General features: G+C 38.2%; 1 protein-coding gene across 1 annotated transcript in view; it reads left to right on the top strand.

Moving 5' to 3' along the window:
• Positions 1-23924, top strand: part of MACF1 (microtubule actin crosslinking factor 1) — a 422428-nt gene that overhangs the window by 278759 nt on the left and 119745 nt on the right. Inside the window, exons 44-50 of the mRNA XM_044668040.1 lie at positions 77-243; positions 2827-2983; positions 10630-10747; positions 12334-12396; positions 13202-13443; positions 15840-15969; positions 23243-23442. Of these exons, the coding sequence (XP_044523975.1) occupies positions 77-243; positions 2827-2983; positions 10630-10747; positions 12334-12396; positions 13202-13443; positions 15840-15969; positions 23243-23442 (1077 nt within the window). The remainder of the gene's footprint in view (positions 1-76; positions 244-2826; positions 2984-10629; positions 10748-12333; positions 12397-13201; positions 13444-15839; positions 15970-23242; positions 23443-23924) is intronic.

The following is a 23924-nucleotide window of genomic DNA, read 5'->3' as shown; positions in this document are numbered from 1 at the left end:
TCTAGGTTGCCTCTCTTTTTAGATAGGGTCCTCAGCAGCAGGAAACCTGAATAATTATGGTTGTTTGCCTTGTCAGGAGCTGAATTTGGAAATGGGAGAGCAGCAAGAGAACCTGGATGCCCTAGAGCACCTGGTTATTGATCTGAGCTCCTGTGGTTTTGCATTGGATGTTTCCCAGCATGAGGAGAGGGTACAGAAGCTAAAGAAGGATTTCACGGGACTGCAAAAGTCAGTTCAAGAAAGGTGAGCCTCTCCCTATACGTGCTGATTACTATGAGAGACTCACATTTCTAGTCTCTGGTTCAAGCTTGCCCTCATCACTAATTGCTGAGACTATTCCAAGAGCTTCTTAATTCATCTCATTGCCCCCAGTGTTTACACTCTCCAAACCATGTTTCGTATAGCTACCAAAGTAATATTCCCAAGGTATATTGACTGTTAGCTGCTTCTTCATGAAGTGCCCTGGCTCTCTATTGCCTCTGCAGACAAATGCATACTCTTTGTTAAACATGTAGAGCTGGTTCCACTCTTCTATTCCAAACTTATTACATAATCATCTCTTTCCCAAACTCTGTGGCCCAGCCAAACTGTCTTATTTGCTATTCTTCAGGTGACATGGCACCTCTCATCTCCATGCCTTCCCGCATTGGCTATCCATTCCCAGTGCTGGATAGCCAGTCTCTTCCTCTTAGATTCCCCACTTCCTTCAAAGAAAACTCTTCATATCCCCAGCCCTTAGCACAGTACCTTTCATATAGTAGGCACTTCACAAATGTTTATTGACTATTGTTAACAAAGCAACATGGCAATTCTTTAAAAGAAGCAATATGGTCTGTGGAATCAAGAGATATAGCCTTGAATCCTGGCTTTGTTATTTACTGCCTGTGTAACTTAGGCAACTTACTTCTAATCTCTGGGCCTCAGTTTCCTCATCCATAAAAAGAAGTAGTTATATGTTCATGAAGATTCTGTCAAGCTCTAAATTCAATGATACCCCAGAAAAGCTTGGGAGTAATGTTAGGGGTCAGAATAGAGGAAATTCTTAAAAAGAAAAAAAAATAAGTGGAAATCACATAAATTTGAGTGAGGGGTAGGTGGATTTGGCATTGACTTCACCAATTTAGCCTGGTTTAGGAAACATGCTTTAAGGATAGTTGATGAGAGAGGTAGGAGATGAGTTCAAGGTATCCCAAACTTGGAATTTTCAGAGAAAAGAAATCCATGCCAACTTTATAGTGTAAGATGTAGACAAGAGCCTTCATTCATTCAGCAAACATTTATTAAGTACCTACGGTGTACAAAACACAGTGCTTAGTATTTATTGTGTGAGATATAAAGTTCTCACTCCCCACCCAATACAGTCTTAAATAGCTCATTCAGGCCTTAGGGAGTACCAGCCTGGGTAACTGCATAATAGTAGAAGTCACCAAAACAGATAAGGCAAGGACAGACTTTTAAGCAGAAGGGAAAAGGGAGAAGACCAAGAGCCAAAAGTCCCGTCTTTTTTTTTTTTTTTTTTTTTTTCCTGTTAAGCTGCATGACTTAGTTGTATGAGTTGGCCAGGCTTCCCTAACTTTGCTGATGGCCACTTCCAAGGCAGAAGAACCAATGACTCACTTCTCATGTTACTCTTTTTTGTTTTCAATTTCTGGCACATTATTTACTGCCAGAGCTGTCAGTTTCCCAGGCATCACATAATAGTACACTGCTGTACTTCTAAGTTACAGGCTGAAAAGGACCAACAAACAGAGCTCAGGCCTAGAATATGGATGAGGCAGAATGCTTTTGGCAGTGTGAGGGAAAGAACAAAGCGACTCCTTCCTCTTTTTGGCTCATCCCAGAATAAACCTGCCATCCCTAGCCTTTGAGGAAATCAGATTTTCAAGTGAGGCCAATAATGCTGCATTCAGACATATAAATGATTTAGCCAAACTCTTCAGTTAGAAAAAGTAACCCAGATTATAATGGCTTCAATTGCTATATATAGCCTTTTAACACAAAGTAGGTTGGTTTTTTTTTTAACAGTATTCTGTACTATGACCAGTGCCTTGCACATTCTAGATGCTTAATAAAATGTTTTTTGAATATCAAGCTTTTTTTTTTTAACCCTTAACTTCTGTGTATTGACTCCTTGGTGGAAGAGTGGTAAGGGTGGGTAATGGGGGTCAAGTGACTTACCCAGGGTCACATAGCTAGGAAGTGTCTGAGGCCAGATTTGAACCTAGGACCTCCCGTCTCTAGGCCTGACTCTCAATCCACTGAGCTACCCAGCTGCCCCCTTGAACATCAGTCTTTTGCAGTATTTAGTGTAATTATTGCCAAGTTGGCAATAATCACTCCCTAGATATTGGGGGAGTCAGGTTCTTGAATGGGGCCAGTGATGCTGCCTTCAAAGGATGTATAATGGTTTAGCCAAACTCTTTAGTTAGAAAAATTGCCCAAATTATAATAACTTCCTTTTCTGTTACTGTTTAGCATTTACAAAGTATTTCCCCACAGTGCTCTGTGCTATACCAAGGTCCATTACATTGCACATTTCAAATGCTAAAATAAAATTCTTTTTTGGATAAATCAACAGTCTTTTTGCAGTAGACTGTGAGTACAATTATTGCCGTCCCATTTAATACATAAAGAAAATAAAACTTAAGAATGAGTAAGTGACTTATCCATGATTATTCAGCTAATAATTGCTGGATTTGAAGACTGGCCTCTTGAAGTCCAGTGCTCTTTGAGCTGCTATGAGTCCATAATTAGCCCCAATGTGTGCTCAAGATATGTGTCCTACAGAACCTGATCGCTTCTGTAACAAAAATTTCCCATTGACAGAGAGAAGGAAACATCGTCCTGCCAAGAACAGTTGGATGAATTTCGGAAGCTGGTTCAGGCCCTACAGAAGTGGCTAAAAGAAAGTGAAGGAAATATGCCAATGATGGAAACCTCCATGAGCACCAGGGATCTTCAGAAGCAGATTGAGCAACTTGAGGTAGGCAGAGAAATGACTGAATTGACCCCATCAGGGCATTTGCTCTACACAGTGGTTTTGGAGGCCTTTTAATTAATTCAATTATGGCCATGGTGATAGGTGGTAACCAGTTCCTGGGAACATCATCAGAATTTAAATCCCTCAGCCCTCAATGGGTGAGTTCCACATGGCCACAGAAGTTGTAAAATCTCATATTGTCAAATCTGACAGTCTTTAGGGAATGAAGTCTGCCATGTAGCATGGTATTGCGCATATATATATATGTTCAATTAGTTTGGTTTTTTTTTAAACCCTTACCTTCCATCTTGGAGTCAGTGCTGTGTATTGGCTCCAAGGCAGAAGAGTGGTAAGGGTGGGCAATGGGGGTCAAGTGACTTGCCCAGGGTCACACAGCTGGGAAGTGTCTGAGGTCAGATTTGAACCTAGGACCTCCCGTCTCTAGGCCTGACTCTCACTCCACTGAGCTACCCAGCTGCCCCCTCAGTTAGTCTTTAATGAACCTTCTGTATTACCAGTTAACTGGACTCTGAGAGAGGAATACAAAGGAAGTATGGGTCGCAGTTCTCTTCCCTTATAGTCTTATTGCCCTGTACACTGGCAGAAGTATGGACAGTAGATAACCATATCTGATTGTGTGCCTCACCAGTTCTGAAGGCAGGAGCCTTCTTCTATAGGTGTTGTTTCTTAGTTTGTCTTTGACCCCAGGGCTCAGAGATACTTCCTGCCAAGAAGGTACCTCATAAATGTTGTTGAGCCTTGTGAGAGACAGATTAGAGAAGAAAGGGGCAGTTCTAGCCCTGAGCCATCAGGATGCTGGAAGGTGTTGTCAAATGCAGCCACTCTTTCTATAGTGTGCTTGGTGTCTAGTTTTTCTCTGAATTTCTCAAGTAATGAAGCAATTTCTCATTGCCTTCTGAAGCAGCCCATTCCATTCACAGGCAGTCCTAGATTTTAGATATTTTCTTGTTTTAATCCATAATGTGTTTCATTGTACATTGAACTGTTTGGTTCTAGTTCTGTAATCTGAAGATATGTTCATCTCTTCTCATCTCTCTGTGATAGCTTTTCAGATATCTGAAGCAGCCATAATATCTGCGTTAGTCACTTCTGTTTCTGACTGAATAAACCCCATCTTTCCCACACTAGCCTTCTTTATATAGCATGGTTTATTAACCTTTCTCCCAATGTTTGTACTGTTAGATATACTCTGATTGTCACTATCCTTCATGAAATGTGATTTCCGTTACTCTAGATGTGGTCTGATCAATCAGTAAACATCTATTAATATCCTATGTGCCGAGCACTCTGCTAAATGCTGGGGATACAAAAAGATGCAAAAGACAAGTGTTTACCCCCTCAAGGAGCTCACAATCTAATGAGGGAGACAACCTACAAACAAATTAATATAAATTGTAAACATGATAATAGAATATAACTACTGGAAGTAAGGCCCTAGAATTAAGAAGGATTGAGAAAGACTTTCTGTAACAGGTGGGATTTTAATAAGAACTTAAAGGAAACCAAGAAGTCAGTATAGGTAGAGTGGTCCAGACATGAGGGACAGAGACATTCTAATCAGAACAGAATTCATGAGAATCATAGCATCATTTCATTTGTATACTTGAGTGAAAAATTATTTCATCAGTTTGAGTGCTTTTCTCCATTGGTATCAGTCTTCATGCCTTGGTAGAAAGTTTAATTACTATAGTCAAAATTTCATTCCCTGGTGGCCAGCCATTTTCTGGTGATAAGCTTCTCTATATTTAACTAGACTGAATGTTGGAAAATAGACACAGATCAATGCCAGGCCCATACTTGAAGCCCTTCAGCTTGGTAGAACCTGCCAGAATTTTACCCTTCAGGATCATAGCCTTTGATAACTTTCAGTTAACAAGCATTTGTTTTTCTTTCCCAATTCCCATTAAATAAAAAGAAATAAAGAAAAAAAACTCTTGTAACAAGTATGCAAAAAGGCCAGCAAAACAAATTCCCACTTTGACACATGTCCAAAAATGTGTATTTCATTGTGTATCTTGAGTCCTTCACCTGTCAGGGATTGGGTAGTCTACATTTCTTGTCATTTGTCCTCTGAAATGCTCATTAATCCTAGCATTGATCAGAGTTCCTAAGTCTTTCAAAGTTGTTTGTCTGTGGTTGTTGTATATTTTATTATTCTTATTCTTCTGAATTCATTATATCAATTCATACAAGTCTTCCCTTCTTCATTTCTTATGCCTCACTTGTATTTCATCCTATTCTTTTTTTTTTTTTTTTTTTTTTAATAAACCCTTACCTTCCATCTTAGAGTCAATACTGTGTACTGGCTCCAAGGCAGAAGAGTGGTTAAGGGCTAGGCAATGGGGATTAAGTGACTTGCCCAGGGTCACACAGCTAGGAAGTGTCTGAGGCTAGATTTGAACCTAGGGCCTCCCATCTCTAGGCCTGGTTCTCAATCCACTGAGCTACCCAGCTGCCCCCTATTTCATCCTATTCTTTTACTATAATTTGTTCAGCTATTATTCCCCAGTTGATGGGCACCCCTTAGTTTCTAGTTCTTTGCCTTTATAATAAAAGAAGTGATTTTAACATTTTTATAAATGTGGCTCATTTTTCTTTTGCTTTGATCACTTTGAGGTATAGGCCTATAATATCTCTGGGTAAAAGAGTGTGCATAGTTTAGTAACTTAGAGAATGGCTCCAAATTGTTTTTCAGAATGATTGTTCCAATTAATGTTTTACCAATAATGTCCTAATATTCTTGTTTTTCTACAGTCCTTTCAAACACTTGTTATTTTTCTTTTTATCAACTTTGCTAATCTGACTAGTGTAAAGTAGAACTTCAGAGTTGCTTTTATTTGCATTTCTCTTAATTATTTTTAGGATCAGTGTTTCATATAGCTGTTGATAGTTTGGATTTCTCCCTTAGAAAACTACCTATTCATATCTTTTGACCATTTATCATTTGGGGAATCGTTCTTATTCTTGTACATTTGAGTTAACTCCATGTATATTTTCTTTTCTTTCTTTTTTTTTTTTAAATTTTTTTTTAAACCCTTAACTTCTGTGTATTGGTTCCTTGGTGGAAGAGTGGTAAGGGTGGACAATGGGGGTCAAGTGACTTGCCCAGGGTCACACAGCTGGGAAGTGTCTGAGGCCGGATTTGAACCTAGGACCTCCCATCTCTAGGCCTGACTCTCAATCCACTGAGCTACCCAGCTGCCCCTCCATGTATATTTTCTAAGAGAAAATTTTAACTTTATCAGAGAAACTTACTGCAAAGGTTCCCCCCACCACCATTTTTCTGTGTCCCTTCTAACATTGCTGCATTGTTTTGTTTGTACAAAAGCTTTTTAATTTTAATTAATCACAATTGTCCATTTTATAGATCCTCTCTATTTCTTGTTTTGTCATCAGTTCTTTCCTTATCCATAGATTTAAGAGATAAGTTCTTATTCGTTCTGCATTCTGGTGATACACGAATCTAATTTATTTTTGTATGACTTTATAGCTAAGTCATGTAACCATTTGGAACTTACCTTCTTTGTGTGGTATGAGGCTCAGTCTAAGCCTAAATTCTGTCAAACTGCTTTCGAGTTTTCTCAGCAGTTCTTGATTGTTGTTTTTTGTCAAATAGTCACTGTCATAACCTTTGAGTACCCAGATTCCCTTTCACAGGAAGATGGGGTATCAGAAGTTTTACTTAAGAGGGAAATTGGGTCATAACACTTCTAATTGATCCAGCCTAAGATTATATCAGTATTTTTAGCAGTTGTATCACATCATTGCTTCATATTAAGTTTGTAGTAGTCTAAAACCCCTAAATCTTTTTCATACGAACCACTTAACCTGATTTTTAAAAATTTAAATGTAAAAGCTTACCTTTATTCCTGTTACATTTTATCTTGTTGTTTTAAATAGTGTTCCAAGTATTTAAGGCTATTTTGAATGTTGGTTCTGCTCCCTAAGATATTACTTATCTCTGCTAACTTTCTGTTGCCTACAAATGCAACCAATCAATAAGCAAGTATTTTATTAAATGTCCATAATATAGTAGGTACTAAGGATACAAGAACAAAGAATGAAATAACCCCTTCTTGCAATGAAGTTACATTCTAATGGATAAGACAAGTACATATAAAAATGTATATAGCATAAAAATAAAGGTAATAAGTACAAATATATACAAAATAATTAAATGTAAGGTAATTTTGGAAGGAGAGACCCAGAAGGCAGGAAAATCAAGAATGGACTTCATGGAGAAGATGGTGATGGAGCTTTTTCTTAAAGGAAGAGAGAGGGACTTGGATTCTAAGAGATAAGGAAGGACTGCCCATAGATTGGCTGGAAAACAAAAGGTGGCTATCTTTCAGATAGCATAAGTGAAGGACAGAGAGTCCAGTTTAGCTAGATCACAGAGTGCAGGAGAGAGAGTCATGTCCAGTGAAATAGTAAAGACAGATGGGGATCAGGGTGTGTTGAGCTAAAAGGCTAAATAGAAGAGTTTCCATTTTATCCTATAGGCAATAGGAAGCTACTGTGGAATTGATGAGTAAGAAAATAACTTCTGCACTTAATGAAAATTGCTTTGCCCATAGGATGGATTAGAATGGTGAGCTACTTCAGGCAGGTTGTCATAATAACATCGAGGAGAGGTGATGAGGACTGAATTAAAGTGGTAGCCAGGTAGAGAGAAAGAGTTGGATAGGAAAGATGTTATGAAGGTTTGCAACCAACTTTATATATTGGGTGAAGGAGAGTAATAAGTTGAGGAATGCCCTGATTATGAACCTGGGAGACTGGAAGGATAGTGATGACTTAGACAGAAATAGGAAGACTTGAAAGAGGGGCAGGTTAAGAAAGAAAGATAAATAAGATCATTCAGTTGCAGACACATTGAGTTTGATATCCCTGGGACATCTAGTTGGAAATGTCAAGATGTGGGATTGAAGCTAAGGATAGAGACTGGGACTAGATATGGGAATCATCTGCATAGAGATAATAGGATCTGAGGAAGTTACCAGGAAAGATAGTATAGTGGAAGGAGAAGGAATGGCTTAATTCAGAGCCTTGGGAAACACCCACTATTTCGGGGACACAGTGTCAGTGAAGAGTCAACAAAGAAGACTGAGAAGTGATCATTCAGGTAGGAGGAAAGAGTTTATCCTTCTAACCTATTGGGAGAACAGGTTCTTCATTAATAAAAATGTTGATTAGATAATCCATGTTGAGTTCTCAGAATCCATCAGTGTGGAACAATGGAAAAAAACTGGAAACAATCAAAGAACAAGGCTTGGTCTAACTTCTGACACAGCCTCTGGAGCATCAGGCAAGTTACATCATTGAGCTGCACCTCATTTTCCTCAAATACAGTGGGAGGAGTTTGGCTAAAATGACCTCCGAGCTCTAAATCTATAGTCTAGAATTCTCAAATCTGTAACAGACCCAAAGCCAGAGCCTTGTGGCTCTCCTAACCACCTCCCTGAGACGACACAAAGACATCTTCAGTGGAATCCAAGTGGAAATTCATTTAGGCAGCTAAAATGTGACATTAGGGTTAGGTGAGCTTTCAGAGCAAATGAGGTATATTTGAGGCCAAAGAGAACTTTTGACTCATTAAGAATAGATGATTTTTCTGAGGGAAGATATATATAGAGGCACAAGCATAAGGTTCGGGTATGTTCTTGGCTAGAAGGAAGAAGGAACAGTAATTGAAACCACAGAATGGTCAGAGGAAATGCTTCATGATGTACTACTGTCAGGAAAACCAAGGAGGAGAAAGGGCGTTTAAGCTTGGTGGTCTCTGTTTCTTCTCAGGACAGGAGGAGATGAGGTCATATGCTGAGAGTGAGGCAGGAAATTTGGGATGCAAGGACAGAAAAGGCCAGGAACAGCTGCAAAGGGGAGTCTACCAGAAAATCAACAAGAGATAGATGAGAGGATTGTCTGATAGTGGCAAAGGCTAAATTGAAGTCAAACCACATGAATTTATGGTATGCCAGATCTATATGTTTAGTACTAGCACCTTTGAGCCTAGGATCAAGAACTGAGAAATGGGTGGTAATGAAAATCCAGAGGCAGAAATTGATGTGGCAGCTTCGATGAGATTCAGAAGAAAACCCTGTCTTTTTAAAAGCCCAGAACTCCCCAGGACATTTCTTCCAGAATGTGATGCTAGGATAAAGTTTCTAAATGTGAGATGGGTTGCTATGTTCTACATGCTTTCCCCTAAAATTTAGTTAGAATTAAGTCTAGCCTCATTCCTATTGTTAGACATCCTGCCAGTTATAATTGAGACTCTGGGACTCATGAGCTTGTTTTCTGGATAGTTTCATAACTATTCCAATAGATTTGCTTTCTTTTGTCATCTTATTTTTTTTATTGGTTTTTTAAATATTCTGAGAGGGATCTACTTGCTTTACCTAGCTATGAAAGGGATGTCTATGACATAAGTTTAAGACTCCCTGCTCTAGACTTTGTCTTTCACCTCTATAAACTAGTGTTACCATAAAATGCCTTTTCCATTTGGTCCTGGCTTTTTAATGCCAGACAAGGTATAGAGCCACCATCAGACTTGTCCTGCTCTCTCTTATCTCTGTCTATTTGTTGCCAAAGCCCATCCATTTTACCTCCATAACATCTTACATACTGCCACCCAGTTCTCTTCTGACACTGCTATCACCCTGGTGCTGGCCTGCATCATTTCACACGGACTATTGCAAAGCCTGTTGGTTAGTCTCCCTGAAACAAGTCTCTACACTCTAGTCCATCTTCCATTCAGATTTCAAAATGATCTTTATCACCCTGTCTACTCAGTAAACTCCAGTTGCTCCCTATCACTTCCAGGATCAAATATAAAATCCTCTGATGTTCAATAATCTAGCAGTCTACTGCTTTTCTAGTCTTCTTATACCTTCATCCCTACCATGTACTCTTAGATCCAGTGACCCTGGTCTTCTTGCTTTCCTTGAATACCAATCTCCATCTCCTGAATCCAAGCATTTTCTTTGGCTGTGCCCTATGCCTAGAATTCTCTCCCTCCTCATCCTCATCTCCTGGCTTCCTTCAAGTCCCAGCTAAAATCCCATCTTCTACAAGAAGCCTTTCCTGATCTCCTATATTTCAAGTGCCTTTTCTGTGTTAATTATTTGCAGTTCATCCTATGTCTCTCATGTGTACATAGTTGTTTGTGTGTTCTCTCCCTATTAGACTATGAACTCTTTGAAAGCAGGAGCTATATTTGGCCTTTCTCTGTATCACCAGTGCTTAGCACAGTGCCTGGCATATAGTTGATGCTTGATTGACTAACTATGCCTACAGAGGGCTTTCTCTTCATCTCTATTTATTGAAATCTTCCTCCTCCTTTAAAGTTTACCTCATGTACCATCTCCTCCATGAATTCTTCCTTGATCCATCCACCTCAAAATGATCTTCCCACTCTTTAATTTCCTTGGAGATACTGTTGAACCCATCTTTTATCCATTTTATATTCCTCCTTCTTTGTGTCATTACTTATAGATGCTTCATCCTCCCTTAGTTCCTTGAGGGTAGAAACTATACAAATGTTCATCTTTGTAGCCTCTGTATCAAGAACAGAGTAGGCATATGATGTTTTTAAAAATGTTCGTTAAATTATGTTTTTTAAATAGGCTCTTTTGGATGACTGGACAAGTAAGGGTCCCCAAGTGGAAGAAGTAAACCGCAAAGGCCTGGCTTTAGAAAACCTGATTGTGGAGATTACAGCACCTGAAACGCAGTCCAAGACAGGTAAGAATTAGCCCAGCAGTGACTTGAAAAAAACATGATGAATAAAATAACTCCTTGAGTAGATGATGAGACCTTTCTTGGTGTTGTGTTAACTCAAAGAATGAGTGCAGTAAGCTGCCTTTCCCATATCATCTTCCCCTTTGCTCCTTAGTAGCAATTCCAGTATTTTGGAAAGTTGCCATGACACCTTTATCAGAAGAAAACAGGGAGCTTAGACTTGTACCTAGTATAGGTAACATCTCCTTCAGGCTAGAAAATAACCTGGAGACACTAAATTGGAACTTCCAGTCTTGAGAAACAGCTGAGTTTGGGAAATGTTCAGTTGAGAGAGAGTGTGGTTCCACCCTTGATGTCTGATGAGACAAAGCTAGGATCAAGCCTGCTCACTGCTAGCACTGACTTCCCAGGAGGTCACAACCACATGTCCCAGGGACCTGATACATACAGAGACTGTACCCAGGCCATCAGAGAAAGCTTTCTCCAACCACAGGCCCCTGTGAAACTTTAGCCATCTCTCCTAGTTGCTGCACAGAGCCCCAGAAATGCATCACCAATACAAGAGTCGGCTCTTACAATCTGTCTCTCAGGTTTAGCTAAAACACTTTTTCTCTCTTGTCCTCCCCTTAGATTTTGGCTGTGTTTCATTGCTTTTAACTCATAGCAGCAGTATTTCAAGTGGATGGGCGATTCAGATGTAAAAACAATGCAGAAACCTGTGTTAGACAGAAATAAATGAAAAATGATGACTCTAAGAACTGGTTAGCTCCTCAAATTACTTGTCTTCAGTATTCCTAGAGCCCAGTTCCTTGAAACATGAAGTTGATACAGTAATGTAATGGTTGGGAACAAATTCCTGTCCCATGAAGGAGCAGTCAAAGAATAGCTCTCTTTCATAACTTTACTGAACATGTGCTCCCTTTTCTATGGTCCCCAGGTTCAATTCCTATTCATCAATATTTTTCTAAATATCATTGAAGAAACCACTGTTGACCCTAGAAAAGCCCCAGGACTCTGAGAAACAGCATGATATAATTAATAGAGAGCCAGTTTGGGGGAGCAAGTTGCTTAACACCAAGAAACTTTCTAAGATTACCAGTGGCAAAACAGTTGGCAATCTACATCAAAAGTGGAAATTTTCTCACCAGGAATTTTCTCATCAGTGAAATTATAAATTTGGTCCTTTTTTTTTATTATTAAAAAAAACAATACTGTGTAAAATGTATTTCTCCTCTCCACCACAATCCCCTCCATCCAAACAAATGTGTTCTCTCAGTATACAAAATGTGACTGACACTCTTCTAAAGACAGAATTATTTGACCTTTAGCTGCCTCAAGGAAATAGGGCAGAAGGGCAATACCATTTGAGACAATGTGATGAAATCCTTTAAAAAGGGCTGTGAATTATCAGTGCTTTGAAATAAATGTCCTTTTGTTGCCCAACAGCTAGAATGCTGTGTCTCCTTCCATGAGCTCTGTTGTCTTGTGCTGTGTTAGCTCTTGGCTCCTCATCTCCGGATGAGTGCTGACATGGATGGCTCCTAACCCTTTGTCTTGCCCTGTGTTTGTCTCCTTGTCCTTCTGCTCAGGTTCTGTCCTGCCCTCTCTAGGAGGCTCTGTAGGCAGTGTAAACGGATACCACACCTGCAAAGGTGAGCTATACCATCATGACAGCAACCTCCTGTGTTGGATGTGTTAGGGCAGTTTTTGTGTGTGCATCTGTATCTGTTTCCATGGTGGGGCAGAAGAACTGCTGCCAAGATCTATATGATGGAGGTAGGGGGTGGGGCCAAAATAATTATAAATATATAAATAATGAAGGTGTAGCTCCGGTTGATACTTTAGGCTGGCAGGTGAGCCAGTTGTGACATGAAGAGTCCTGAAGAACAATTTAACCTTGAGGTTAAGTACACTCAAATTAGGTGACATCTTGGGTCATTTCCCTCCCTCAATTTCTACCTGAAAGAGAAAACCAAACAAAAGGCATGAGCTTTAGAGGTCTTTTAGAGGTCATTTACCATAGCCTTTTGCCTCTAAGCAGGGCAGCCTCTAAATAGAGACAAGAAATCTGGGGGAATTGGCAGTCCTGCTGAGGCATTAGCATTAGCATTAGCTTTCCTTCTTTCTCCTTTCTTCATCACTTGGCCCTTTGAGGTCATACAGCTGGATAAACAGCCAAGTCTAGAGCCAAGAGGTAGATGAATAGAAGCAGTTTTGTTCTGTGTAAGTAAACAGGAAATCCTTAATCTGTACTGTAACCTGAGGGGAAGTCACACCTATAGAACTTCAGTTATAAAAGGCACAAAGTGTTGTTTAATCCAGAACTGTAGGTTTAAGCCAGGAGGGATCAAGTGCTATGTTCTGTATCACTATTCCAGGGTACCACTAGAAGGGGGAGGATGGGGCAGCAAGCTCAAGCAACTATTTCTGATCTGCCTTCTGTTTTTCTGAAACTAGATTTGACGGAAATCCAGTGTCATATGTCGGATGTGAGCCAACAGTATGAGAAGCTGGGCGGGGTGCTTCAGGATCGGCGGGATAGCCTGCTGGCCATGCTCAACAACATGCAGGAAGTTCAGGAGGAGGCAAACTCTCTGTTACAGTGGCTCGAATCTAAAGAGCAAGCCCTGAAAGTTCTTGATGCCTCTTCATCACCAACCAAAACAGAGACAGTGAGAGCCCAAGCTGAGTGTAATAAGGTATGGTTTCCATGGCAGCAGAAACAGTATCCTAGACTGCAGGGAAACTCACGTGCTAAACCAGAGTTTTGCCACAGGTTAAGAAAACATGACCAAGTTATTGACTCTGGCCAGGTTTTGGTAAGCAAAGTATTTGATACTGAGGAGAAAAAGTGCCCATAATATCTTTGGTGAACTTGCCGTCTTTTCATTTAAGCTCTATCATCATTATAAACCAAATTCAGAAATAGCAATCATAGAAAAAGATTCATAGTATCTTAGTACTGTGGAAATTCCAAGGCAAATAAGGTCAACCTGTAACTGAATGTCAATATTCTCCTTCTACAATGATCTCCAAAAGCATCATTTGGCCTTTGCTTGAATATCTCCAGAAATGGGGAACTCACTCATCTATGAGGCCACACATTCCATTATGAAGTTCTTCGTTGAATGAAAATGGATATTCTATTATATCTGTATTCCATTAGTCCTAGTTCTTTCTAAAGGGATCAACAAGAACAAGTCCACCCTTTCTTTCATTAGATTGATGTATTCATATCTCACCTGAAGCCATCCAGCAGCTCCACGAAGATTCCTAGTGGGTAGGACATTCAGAAGGGGGAACCAGGGACTGAGAGAAAATGGGTTACAGGGTAAGGACTAATGGAAAGAGAACATAAGGCAAGAATAGAAACACAAAGAAAGTTCTGGCATAAGGTAGTCAGACAGTGAGCAAGCAAGCTCTGGGGGAAAAGAGCTTCCATGGTTAGGAGCTCTGATGGTCAAGAGCTTCCATGGTTCAGAGCTTCACTGGGATGAAGCTCTGATGGTAAAGAGCTTAACCCTTAACCCACATACTGCTCTTTTTATTGGGGTTACAACAGTATAAGGGAAGGGGAAAATGATAGACAAGTGGTCCCCTACAGTAACATTATGATGTAATCATCACCACATTCAAACTGCCAGATTCTAAGACAATAGGTAGAGCTAAGGCCTAGAATCCATATGGCCTAAGGTCTTGGTACATATGTTAATTGATTGTTATTGGTAAAATAAGGAGACTGAGATAACTGACCTGTCTCCTAGAGTGTAGCCTTAGGGAAAGGCTAGGAATTTGGCATGGTTGAGGTTCAATTTAACTCAAGGTTACAGGATACCAATCATAAGTAATACTAGAGTCAGCTTTTTGAGCACCCTTATAATAATATTAAGATTAATGTATAGCTGGACTGCTACATCACCTGATTCTTCTCTTTACCAGTTCCTTCAATTAGTCCTTTTATGGTATGATATTGAGTACCTTCACCATCCTGTTCACCCTCTTACTAACATGTTTCAGATGTCATTCAAGATCTAATAGACTTCTCAAACTCAATGCAATATTTCCTAGATTATCTGAACAGGAAGGAATACAGAGACTATCACTTTCTTTGTGCTGGATCCTTCTTGGAAACATTAGCCCATTCATAAAATTTTTTGCTGGTTACCCTAATACTTCTCTGAATTCACATTTGGAATTTAAGTAAAAAGCAGTTATAATAAATTCATATGTCTGGAAAATAATGAAGTTGTAAAAGAAACAAAGATGAGACTATGTTTGTAGAAAATATATTAATGTTTGGAACTCTCTCCTCACCTTCCCAAGATAATTCTTAACATTCAAGATGAACTCTGTATTTAGACTTAGTCATATTTTTTTAAAGCAGTGGACCACATAGTTCTGCTTAAAAATAAGAAACTCATCTCCTGGATTATTGGGTCTTTTTAATAATGATATTTATCAATAATTTTTAAAAAGTAAGTAGAAGGGAGGGAAAAAAACCAGCTCCTACCCTCTAGGTTGGCATTTTGCATTAAAAATCAAGGTATAAAAAATTATTATAGTTGTTAATGCATCCACAAAAGGGACCCACCTGAGCTATTGGGACAGGTTAGCAGTCTTAGACAGGAGCTCAGCTAGCACATAGAAGTAAGGCTTTCCTTTCTGGGATCTGGAAATGAGCACTCTGTGTGCTTCACATATAAAACCACCTAGGGCTTAAGAGGAAGCAGAGGAGAGAAGACTTTGTCTCAGTGGATCAGTATCAGGTCAAATATCTTGGGCTACCTTTACCTTTATGTCTATGAGTGAGATTTCCCTGTTTAGTGTTGTGTGTTGATCTGAGATGGCTAGGCTTTGAGCCTAAAGAACATCAAGGGAAATTTTCTGTAATGATTCTCTGTTGCAAGGTCATCCAAAGCTGCATCTTCTGAGCCCTTCTCTTTACTTTAATGAATCTCTGGCTCAGAGCAGGAACTCCACCAACAGACTAATTGTCAAATCAGAGGCAGAGCCCATGATCCCTTACTTACTCTATCTTTTTGAGTAGCATAGTTTCTTGTCTTTCATCATATATTGATGGAATTTTTCCTTCTAGGCCTTCCTGGCAGAATTGGAGCAGAATTCTCCCAAAATCCACAAAGTTAAGGAAGCATTGGCTGGTTTATTGAAGAAATATCCCAACTCACAGGAAGTGAAACGCTGGAAGGAAATGCAAGAGGAACTGAGTAAGAGATTTTGTTAAACTCTGATTTCTAGGTCTCCCTTACTACCTCTTTAAGGCAGATGCAAAGTGTTTTATGACACTTAAATGCCAGGAAAAGGAATATATTTTAGTTAACTTATGTGACAGACTGAAAGAATAGACATGGCCTAAGAAAAACCCAAATATAAAAAACTTTTAAAAGGCTTCCCTCAGGAACCAAGATGGTGGCATAGTTGCAGTGAAAGCCTGAAACCCCTTTGAATATTCTTCCAAACTGATCTTTAAAAGGCACCTCAAAAGGACAAGAGTTAAAGCAGGACAAGTGAGGGTTCTCTCCCACTGAATACAATGTGAAAGGTTGGCAAATAGAATGGATTTGGATTTCCACAATATAAAGGGGAACCAGAAGCAAAACTGCAAACAGAAAATGGCAGGCAGACCACCCCTTCACCAACTGTGCCAGACGCAGAACCAGGGCATAGACAACTTCGGGATCCCAAGTTGCTAACTATACCAACAAAACAACACCTTAGAACCTCTCCTGGAAACCCTAGGCCCTGACAGTGAGGTCTAGAGGTCCATAGAGCTGGGTGCTCTCAAACCTGCAGCAGAAGAGCAGGGCAAAAAAAAACCCTGTGCGTCAGAAACTAAGACAGAAATGGCCAGCAACATGCAGATTTCCTAGTCCACTGGTAGGAAAATGAGCAAAAAGCAGTGGAAAAAACCTCTTGACCTTTGACATTTTCTGTTGGAAAAAAGGGCAAAAAACAGAAGCAACAGAAGATGGAGAGATACAAGCAAACACATGCAAAATCTCCCCAAAAAAGAGAATTTGTCACAAGCTCTGGAAGAACTCAAAAAATAATTTAAAAATCAAGTAAGACAGGTTGAAGAAAAACGGGAAAAGGAAATGAAAGTAATACAAAAAGAAAATAACAGCTTAAAAAGCAAAGTTTGTCAAATGGAAAAAGAGGCACAAATAGCAAATGAAGAAATAAGCAGCTTAAAAATCAGAATTGACCTACTGCTAAAAGAGGCAAAAAAAAAATCAAATGAAGAAAAGAGTGACCTAAAAAGTAGAATGGACCAAATGGAAAAGAAGGATCAAAAGGTTATGGAAGAAACTCAGTTTTTAAAAATTAGAATCAAGCAAATAGAAGCTAATGATTTCATAAGACATGGAGAAACAATAAAATCAAAAGGATGGAAAAATAGAAGAAAATATGAAATACCTAACTGAAAAAAACAACAGACCTGGAAAGTAGATCCAGGAGAGACAATCTGAGAATTATTAAACTACTTGGATGTCATGACCAAAAAAAAAAAAGCCTAGAATCATATTACAAGAAATTATCCAAGAAAACTGCCCTGATACTCTTGAACAAGAGGGCAAAATAGACATTGAATGAATCAACAGATCGCCTCCTGCAATTAATCTCCAATTGGCAACTCCCAGGAATGTCATAGCCAAATTCAAGAGTTCCCAGGCCAGAAAGATACAATTCAGATATCAGGATTGGATAGGATCTAATAGCCTCCACACTGAAGGACCACAAGGCATGGAATATGGTATTCTGGAAGGCAAGAGAACTGGATTTACAACCAAGAATTACCTATCCATCAAAATGGAATATATACTTTCAAGGGACAGTATGGTGATTTAATAAAATAGATTTCCAAGCATTCCTGAAGAAAAGACCAAAATTAAACAGAAAATTTGATGTTCAAATATAAAATTCAAGAGAACCACAAAAAAAAGGTAAAATAAGGAAGAGAAAAAAATTTAAGGGCTTCAACAAGGTCAAATTGTTTAAATTTTTTATGGAAAGATGATATTTATACCTTAAAAATTGTTATCATTTTCATACTAGTTAAAAGAAGTATACATAGAAAGAGGGTGTGGTACTAAACTGTTGAGGATGATATTTAAAAAAAACTTAGGGTTAAATTAAAAAGAAGATTATACTAAGAGAAATGGGATGGAACAAGTGAAATGGGGTAAATTATATCACATAACGAGGCACATGGAGGGAGAGAAAACTATTAAGATGAGGGTGGTGATGGGTTATACTTAAACTTTACTTTCATTGGAATTGATTCAGAAAGGGAAGAACAGCCAGATTCAGTGGAGTATAGAATCCTATAGAGAAGTAGAAGGGGAATAAAGAAGTGGGGGTGATGTGGGGAAGGGGGTAATGTAAGAGGGAAAAATTGGAGGTAGTGTTAAAAAGATACTAGAGAAGTAGGCGGGGAATATGGGAGGTAATAGGAAGGGAAGTAAAACAAAAGAGGGGGAAGGGAAGAGTGAGTAAAATGAAAACACTGGTGTAGAGGGAAAGAGTGAAAGGGAAAAGGACAGAATTAAAAGAGGGAATTAAGATGGAGGGGAATACACAGGTGGTAATCATAACAGTGAATGTGACTAGGATGTACTCACCCATAAAATGGAGGTAGATAGCAGTATAGATTAAAAATCAAAATCCTACCATATGTTGTTTACAAGAAACACATTTGAAGCAGGTATATACATATACATATAAACATACAGAATAAAGGTTAAAAGTTGGAGCAGAACCTATTGGACTTCAAATGTGATTTTTAAAAAAGCAGGAGTAGCAATCATGATCTCAGACAAAGCTAAAGCAAAAATAAATTGTATTAAAAGAGATAAGGAAGGTAATTACATATTGGTAAAAGATTGCATAGACAATGAAGAAATATCAGTACTCAACATATATGTACCAAATGGTATAGTATGCAGATTTTTAAAGGAGAAACTAGGAGCTCAAGGAGGAAATAGATAGTAAAACTATACTATTGAGGGGCAGCTGGGTAGCTCAGTGGAGTGAGAGTCAGGCCTAGAGACAGGAGGTCCTAGGTTCAAGCCTCAGCCACTTCCCAGCTGTGTGACCCTGGGCAAGTCACTTGACCCCCATTGCCCACCCTTACCAATCTTCCACCTATGAGACAATACACCAAAGTACAAGGGTTAAAAAAAAAACAAAAAAAAAAACTATACTATTGAGAGACCTCAACCTTTCTCTATCAGAACTAGATAAATCAAACTGAAAAGTAAATAAGAAAGAAGGGAAGTGAATAAAATTTTAGAAAAATTAGAGTTAATAGTAATCTGGAGAAAATTGAATAGTGTGTGGTGAAATTGAAGGGAGGAAGGTAGGAGGATTGGAGGAATGGGAGAAAGGAGAGAAGAAGGTAGAGGAAGGGAAAGGAACGTAGTGGTTCCCAGCCCCGGCAGGGGGAAATTGACTAGAGCCCTTCAGGGGCTCAAATAAATGGTCAGAGAGCAACTTTAGGTTTTGGAATAGCTAGGTTTTATTTAGATTAGGAAAGGGAAGGTCTAGGGAAAACTAGGAGGTAGATAGAAAGGGGAAAAGGCGCCAAGAGAGAGCTCTGCAGGATTCAGCCTCCGGCTGATGAGAACAAAGCACTCCAGGGTAGAGAGCAGAGCTTTCAGGGGGAGGGGGGGGGGGGGGTGTGTGGAAGGGGCGACAGAGAGAGAGAGAGAGAGAGAGAGAGAGAGAGAGAGTGAGTGTGAGTGAGAGTATGTGTATGTGTATGTGTGTGTGTTTTGGTTGTAGTTGTAGCAGAGAGGGTCCTAGGAGTTGTAGTCGTCTTCCAAGGCTTATAACAATTTCAAATGACACGTTAAGGATAAAAAGGAATATACCTTTTTAACAGTAAGTGGTACATATACAAAGATTGACCATGTACTCATACATAAAAACATCACAAACAAATGGAGAAAAGCAGAAATAATAAATGCAACTTTTTCAGATCATAATGCAATAAAAATTATAATTAATAAGGGTTCATGGAGAGGCAAATTAAAATTAATTGTGAACTAAATAATCTAATTCTTCAACAACTGGTGAGTCAAAGAACAAATCATAGAAACAATCACTGATTTCACTAAAGAAAATGACAATGAGGAGACAACATATCAAAATTTATGGGATACAGCCAAAGCAGTATTTGGGGAAAATTTATATCCCTGAGTGCTTATATCAACAAAACAGAGAAAAAGGAAATCAATGAATTGGACATGCAACTAGAAAAACTAAAAAAAGAACAAATTAAAAACCCCCAGATAAAGACTAAATGGAAATACTAAAAATTGAAGGAGAAATTAATAAAAGTTAAAGTAAAAGAACTACTGAACTGATAAATAAAACTGAGTTGGTTCTTTGAAAAAACAAATAGATAAAGTATTGATTCATTTGATTTAAAAAAGAAGAAGAGAATCAAATTACCAGTATCAAAAATGAAAAGGGTGATTTCACCTCTAATGAAGAGAAAATTAAGACAATTATTAGGAGCTATTTTGCCCAGTTATATGACAATAAACATGACAATCTAGGTGAAATGGATAAACATTTACAAAAATATAAATTGCTTAGATTAACAAAAGAGGAAATAGAATATTTAAATAAACCCATCTCAGAAAAAGAAATTGAACACACCATCAAGAAAATCCCCAGGGCCAGATGGATTCACAAGTGAATTCTGTCAAGCATTTAAAGAAAAACTTGTCCCAATACTATACAAACTATATGATAAAATAAGCAAAGGTGTCTTACCAAATTCTTTTTATGAAATAAATGTGGTACTGATACCTAAGCTAGGAAGACCCAAAACAGAGAAAGAAAATTATAAACCAATCTCTTTAACGAACATAGATGCAAAAATCTTAAATAAAATACTATCAAAAAGACTAGAACAATATATCACAAGGATTATCCACTATGACCAGGTGGGATTTATACTCAGGAATACAAGGCTGGTTCAATATTAGGAAAGCCGTTCGTATAATTGACCATATCAATAATCAAACTAACAGAAATCACATGATTATCTCAATAGATGCAGAAAAGGCCTTTGACAAAATACAACAGCCATTCTGATTGAAAATGCTAGAAAACATAGAAATAAAAGGGCCTTTCATCAAAATAATAGATAGTATTTATTTAAAACCATTAACAAGTATCATCTACAATGGGGATAAGTTAGAAGCCTTCCCAGTAAGATCAGGAGTGAAGCACGGATGGCTATCATCACCATTGTTATTTAATGGTGTACTAGAAATGCTAAGTATAGCAATTAGAGGAGAAAAAGAAATTGAAGGAATTAAATTAGGCAGTGAGGAAACTAAACTATCATTCTTTCCAGATGATATGATGGTATACTTAGAGAATCCTAGAAAATCAACTAAAAAGCTAGTGGTAATAATAACTTTAATAAAGTTGCAGGATACAAAATAAACTCACATAAATCATTGGCATTTCTATATATTTCCAACAAAACTCAGTAGCAAGAGTTAGAAAGAGAAACTCCATTTGAAATTACTCTAGATGATATAAAATATTGGGTAATCTGCCAAGATAAATATAGGTATTATATCAACACAACTAAAAAACACTTTCCACACAAATAAACCTAGATCTGAACAATTGGAAAAACATTAATTGCTCATGGGTAGGATGAGCTAATATAATAAAAATGACAATCCTACCTAAATTAATTTACTTTTCAATGCCATACCTATCAAACTACCAAAAAACTTTTTTATAGAATTAGAAAAAATTATAACAAAGTTCATCTGGAAGAACAAAAGATCAAGAATATCAAGGGAACAAATGAAAACAAAATGTGAAGGATGGTAGCCTAGTAGTACCAGGTCTCAAACTGAACTACAAAGCAGTGATTATCAATACAATCTGGTACTTACTAAGAGATAAGAGATAGAAGGGGTGGATCAGTGGAATAGAGTAGGGGAAAATGACCTCAGCAATCTAGTGTACAATAAACCTAAAGATCTCAGCTTTTGGGATAAGAACTCAGTGTTTGACAAAAAGTGCTGAGCAAATTAGAAAACAATATGGCAAAAATTAGGCTTAGATCAGTATATCACACTCTGTAGCAAGATTAGTTCAAAATGGGTATATGACTTAAACATAAAGAGGGAAATTAGGTGAATGAGGAATAGTATACCTGTCAGATTTGTGGAGAAGGGAAGAATTTAAATCCAAGCAAGAGATAGAGAACATTACAAGATATAAAATGAATAATTTTGATTATATTAAATTTAAAAGGGTTTGTACAAATTAAACCAATACAACCAAAATTAGAAGGGAAACAATAAACTGGAGGAAAATTTTATAACAAATATCTCTGACAAAGATCTGATTTCTCAAATATACAGAGAACTAAGTCAAATATATAAGAAATCAAATCACTCCCCAAATTGTCAAGGGATATAAGTACGCAGTTTTCAGATGAAGAAATCAAAACTATCATTAATCATATGGGAAAATGTTCTAAATCGCTCCTGATTAAAGAAATGCAAATCAAAACAACTCTGAAAATACTACTTTACACCTAGCAGAGTGGTCAGTATGATAGTAAAGGAAAATAATAAATGTTGGAGGGGATGTGGCAAAATTGTGACACTAATGCATTGCTGATAGAATTGTTAAGTGATCCAGTCATTCTGGAAGGCAATTTGGAATTATGCCCAAAGGGCTTTAAAAAAATGATCCTCTAATACCACTTGTTTGGGGGAATGGCTGAACAAATTGTGGTATATCATGGAATACTATTATGCTATAAGGAATGATGAATCCATGGATTTCTATAAGAACTGGAAAGACCTCCATGAACTGATGCAGAGTGAAATGAGTAGAACCAAGAGAACATTATACACAGTAAATGAAACATTGTGGGACAATCAAATATGTAATTGACTTTGCTGCTAATAGCAATGCAATGACCCAGGACAATTCTGAAGGACTTAGGAGAAAGAACACTATCCACATCCAGAGAAAGAACTGTGGAAGTAGAAATCCAGAAGATAACATATGATTTATAACTTGTTTATATGGTTACATGATTTGGGGTTTTGGTTTTGAAAGATTACTCTTACAAAAATGAATAATATGCAAGTAGGATTTGAGTGATAATATATGTATAACCTAGTGGAATCACTTGTCAACTCCAGGAGTGTGGAAGGAAGACAACATGAATCATGTAACCATGGAGAAAAAAATTAAAGATAAAGAAAGCACTCAGGACTCCAAGAAAAAAAAAAAATAATGCTTCCCCCATAACAGGAAAGGTCGTCTTACATGGACAAAGCAAGAACACTGATAATTTGTCCCAATCTGTTTTGGTAAAGAAGTAAAACAATTGATGCTTGGATGTACTGGGAAGACAATTATGAAAAGCTTGGTTACTAAGAGAGAATAAAGAATCAACTTCTCCCCATTTATTTTCTCCAGGTTCCCGGTGGGAGCGGGCTAATGAGGTCACGGCAGCAAGGCAGCAGAAACTGGAGGAATCTGCTAACCAGCTAGCAAGCTTCCAGGCTGCTGAAACCCAGCTGCGACCTTGGCTGACAGAGAAAGAGCTGATGATGAGTGTTCTGGGGCCCTTGTCCATTGATCCCAATATGTTGAATGCACAGAAGCAACAAGTCCAGGTGAGGAGGAACCCAGGGCTGTGGAGGCCCCACAGAGCCCTTTCTGACTAGGTCATTCAGTCCTATGCATATCAATGCTAGTGAGCAAGGCTTGAATTCTGGTGCTTTGCATAAAACAAAATACATAGGATTACAAGGAAAACCAATTATGTTGAAACTCAGTAATCAAAAAATACATAAAAACGCAAGTTTTTAAGTCCCAAATTAAGAACTAATCTAGCAATTATCTATGTTCATTGTCTTGGAAGCTGATTCTGTCAGAAAGTTCCTCTCCAGGGGGCAGCTGGGTAGCTCAGTGGATTGAGATAGGAGGTCCTACGATCAAATCCCGCCTCAGACATTTCCCAGCTGTGTGACCCTGGGCAAGTCACTTGACCCCCATTACCTACCCTTACCACTCTTCTAACTAGGAGCCAATACACAGAAGTTAAGGGTTTAAAATAAAAAAATTTAAAAAAAAAAAAGAGGAATTATAAACTATT

Source organism: Gracilinanus agilis, chromosome 3 (assembly GCF_016433145.1).
Source record: "Gracilinanus agilis isolate LMUSP501 chromosome 3, AgileGrace, whole genome shotgun sequence".
NCBI lineage: Eukaryota > Metazoa > Chordata > Mammalia > Didelphimorphia > Didelphidae > Gracilinanus > Gracilinanus agilis.
Note: the sequence above shows the minus strand (reverse complement) of the source record. Positions and strands in the feature narration are given on the sequence as shown.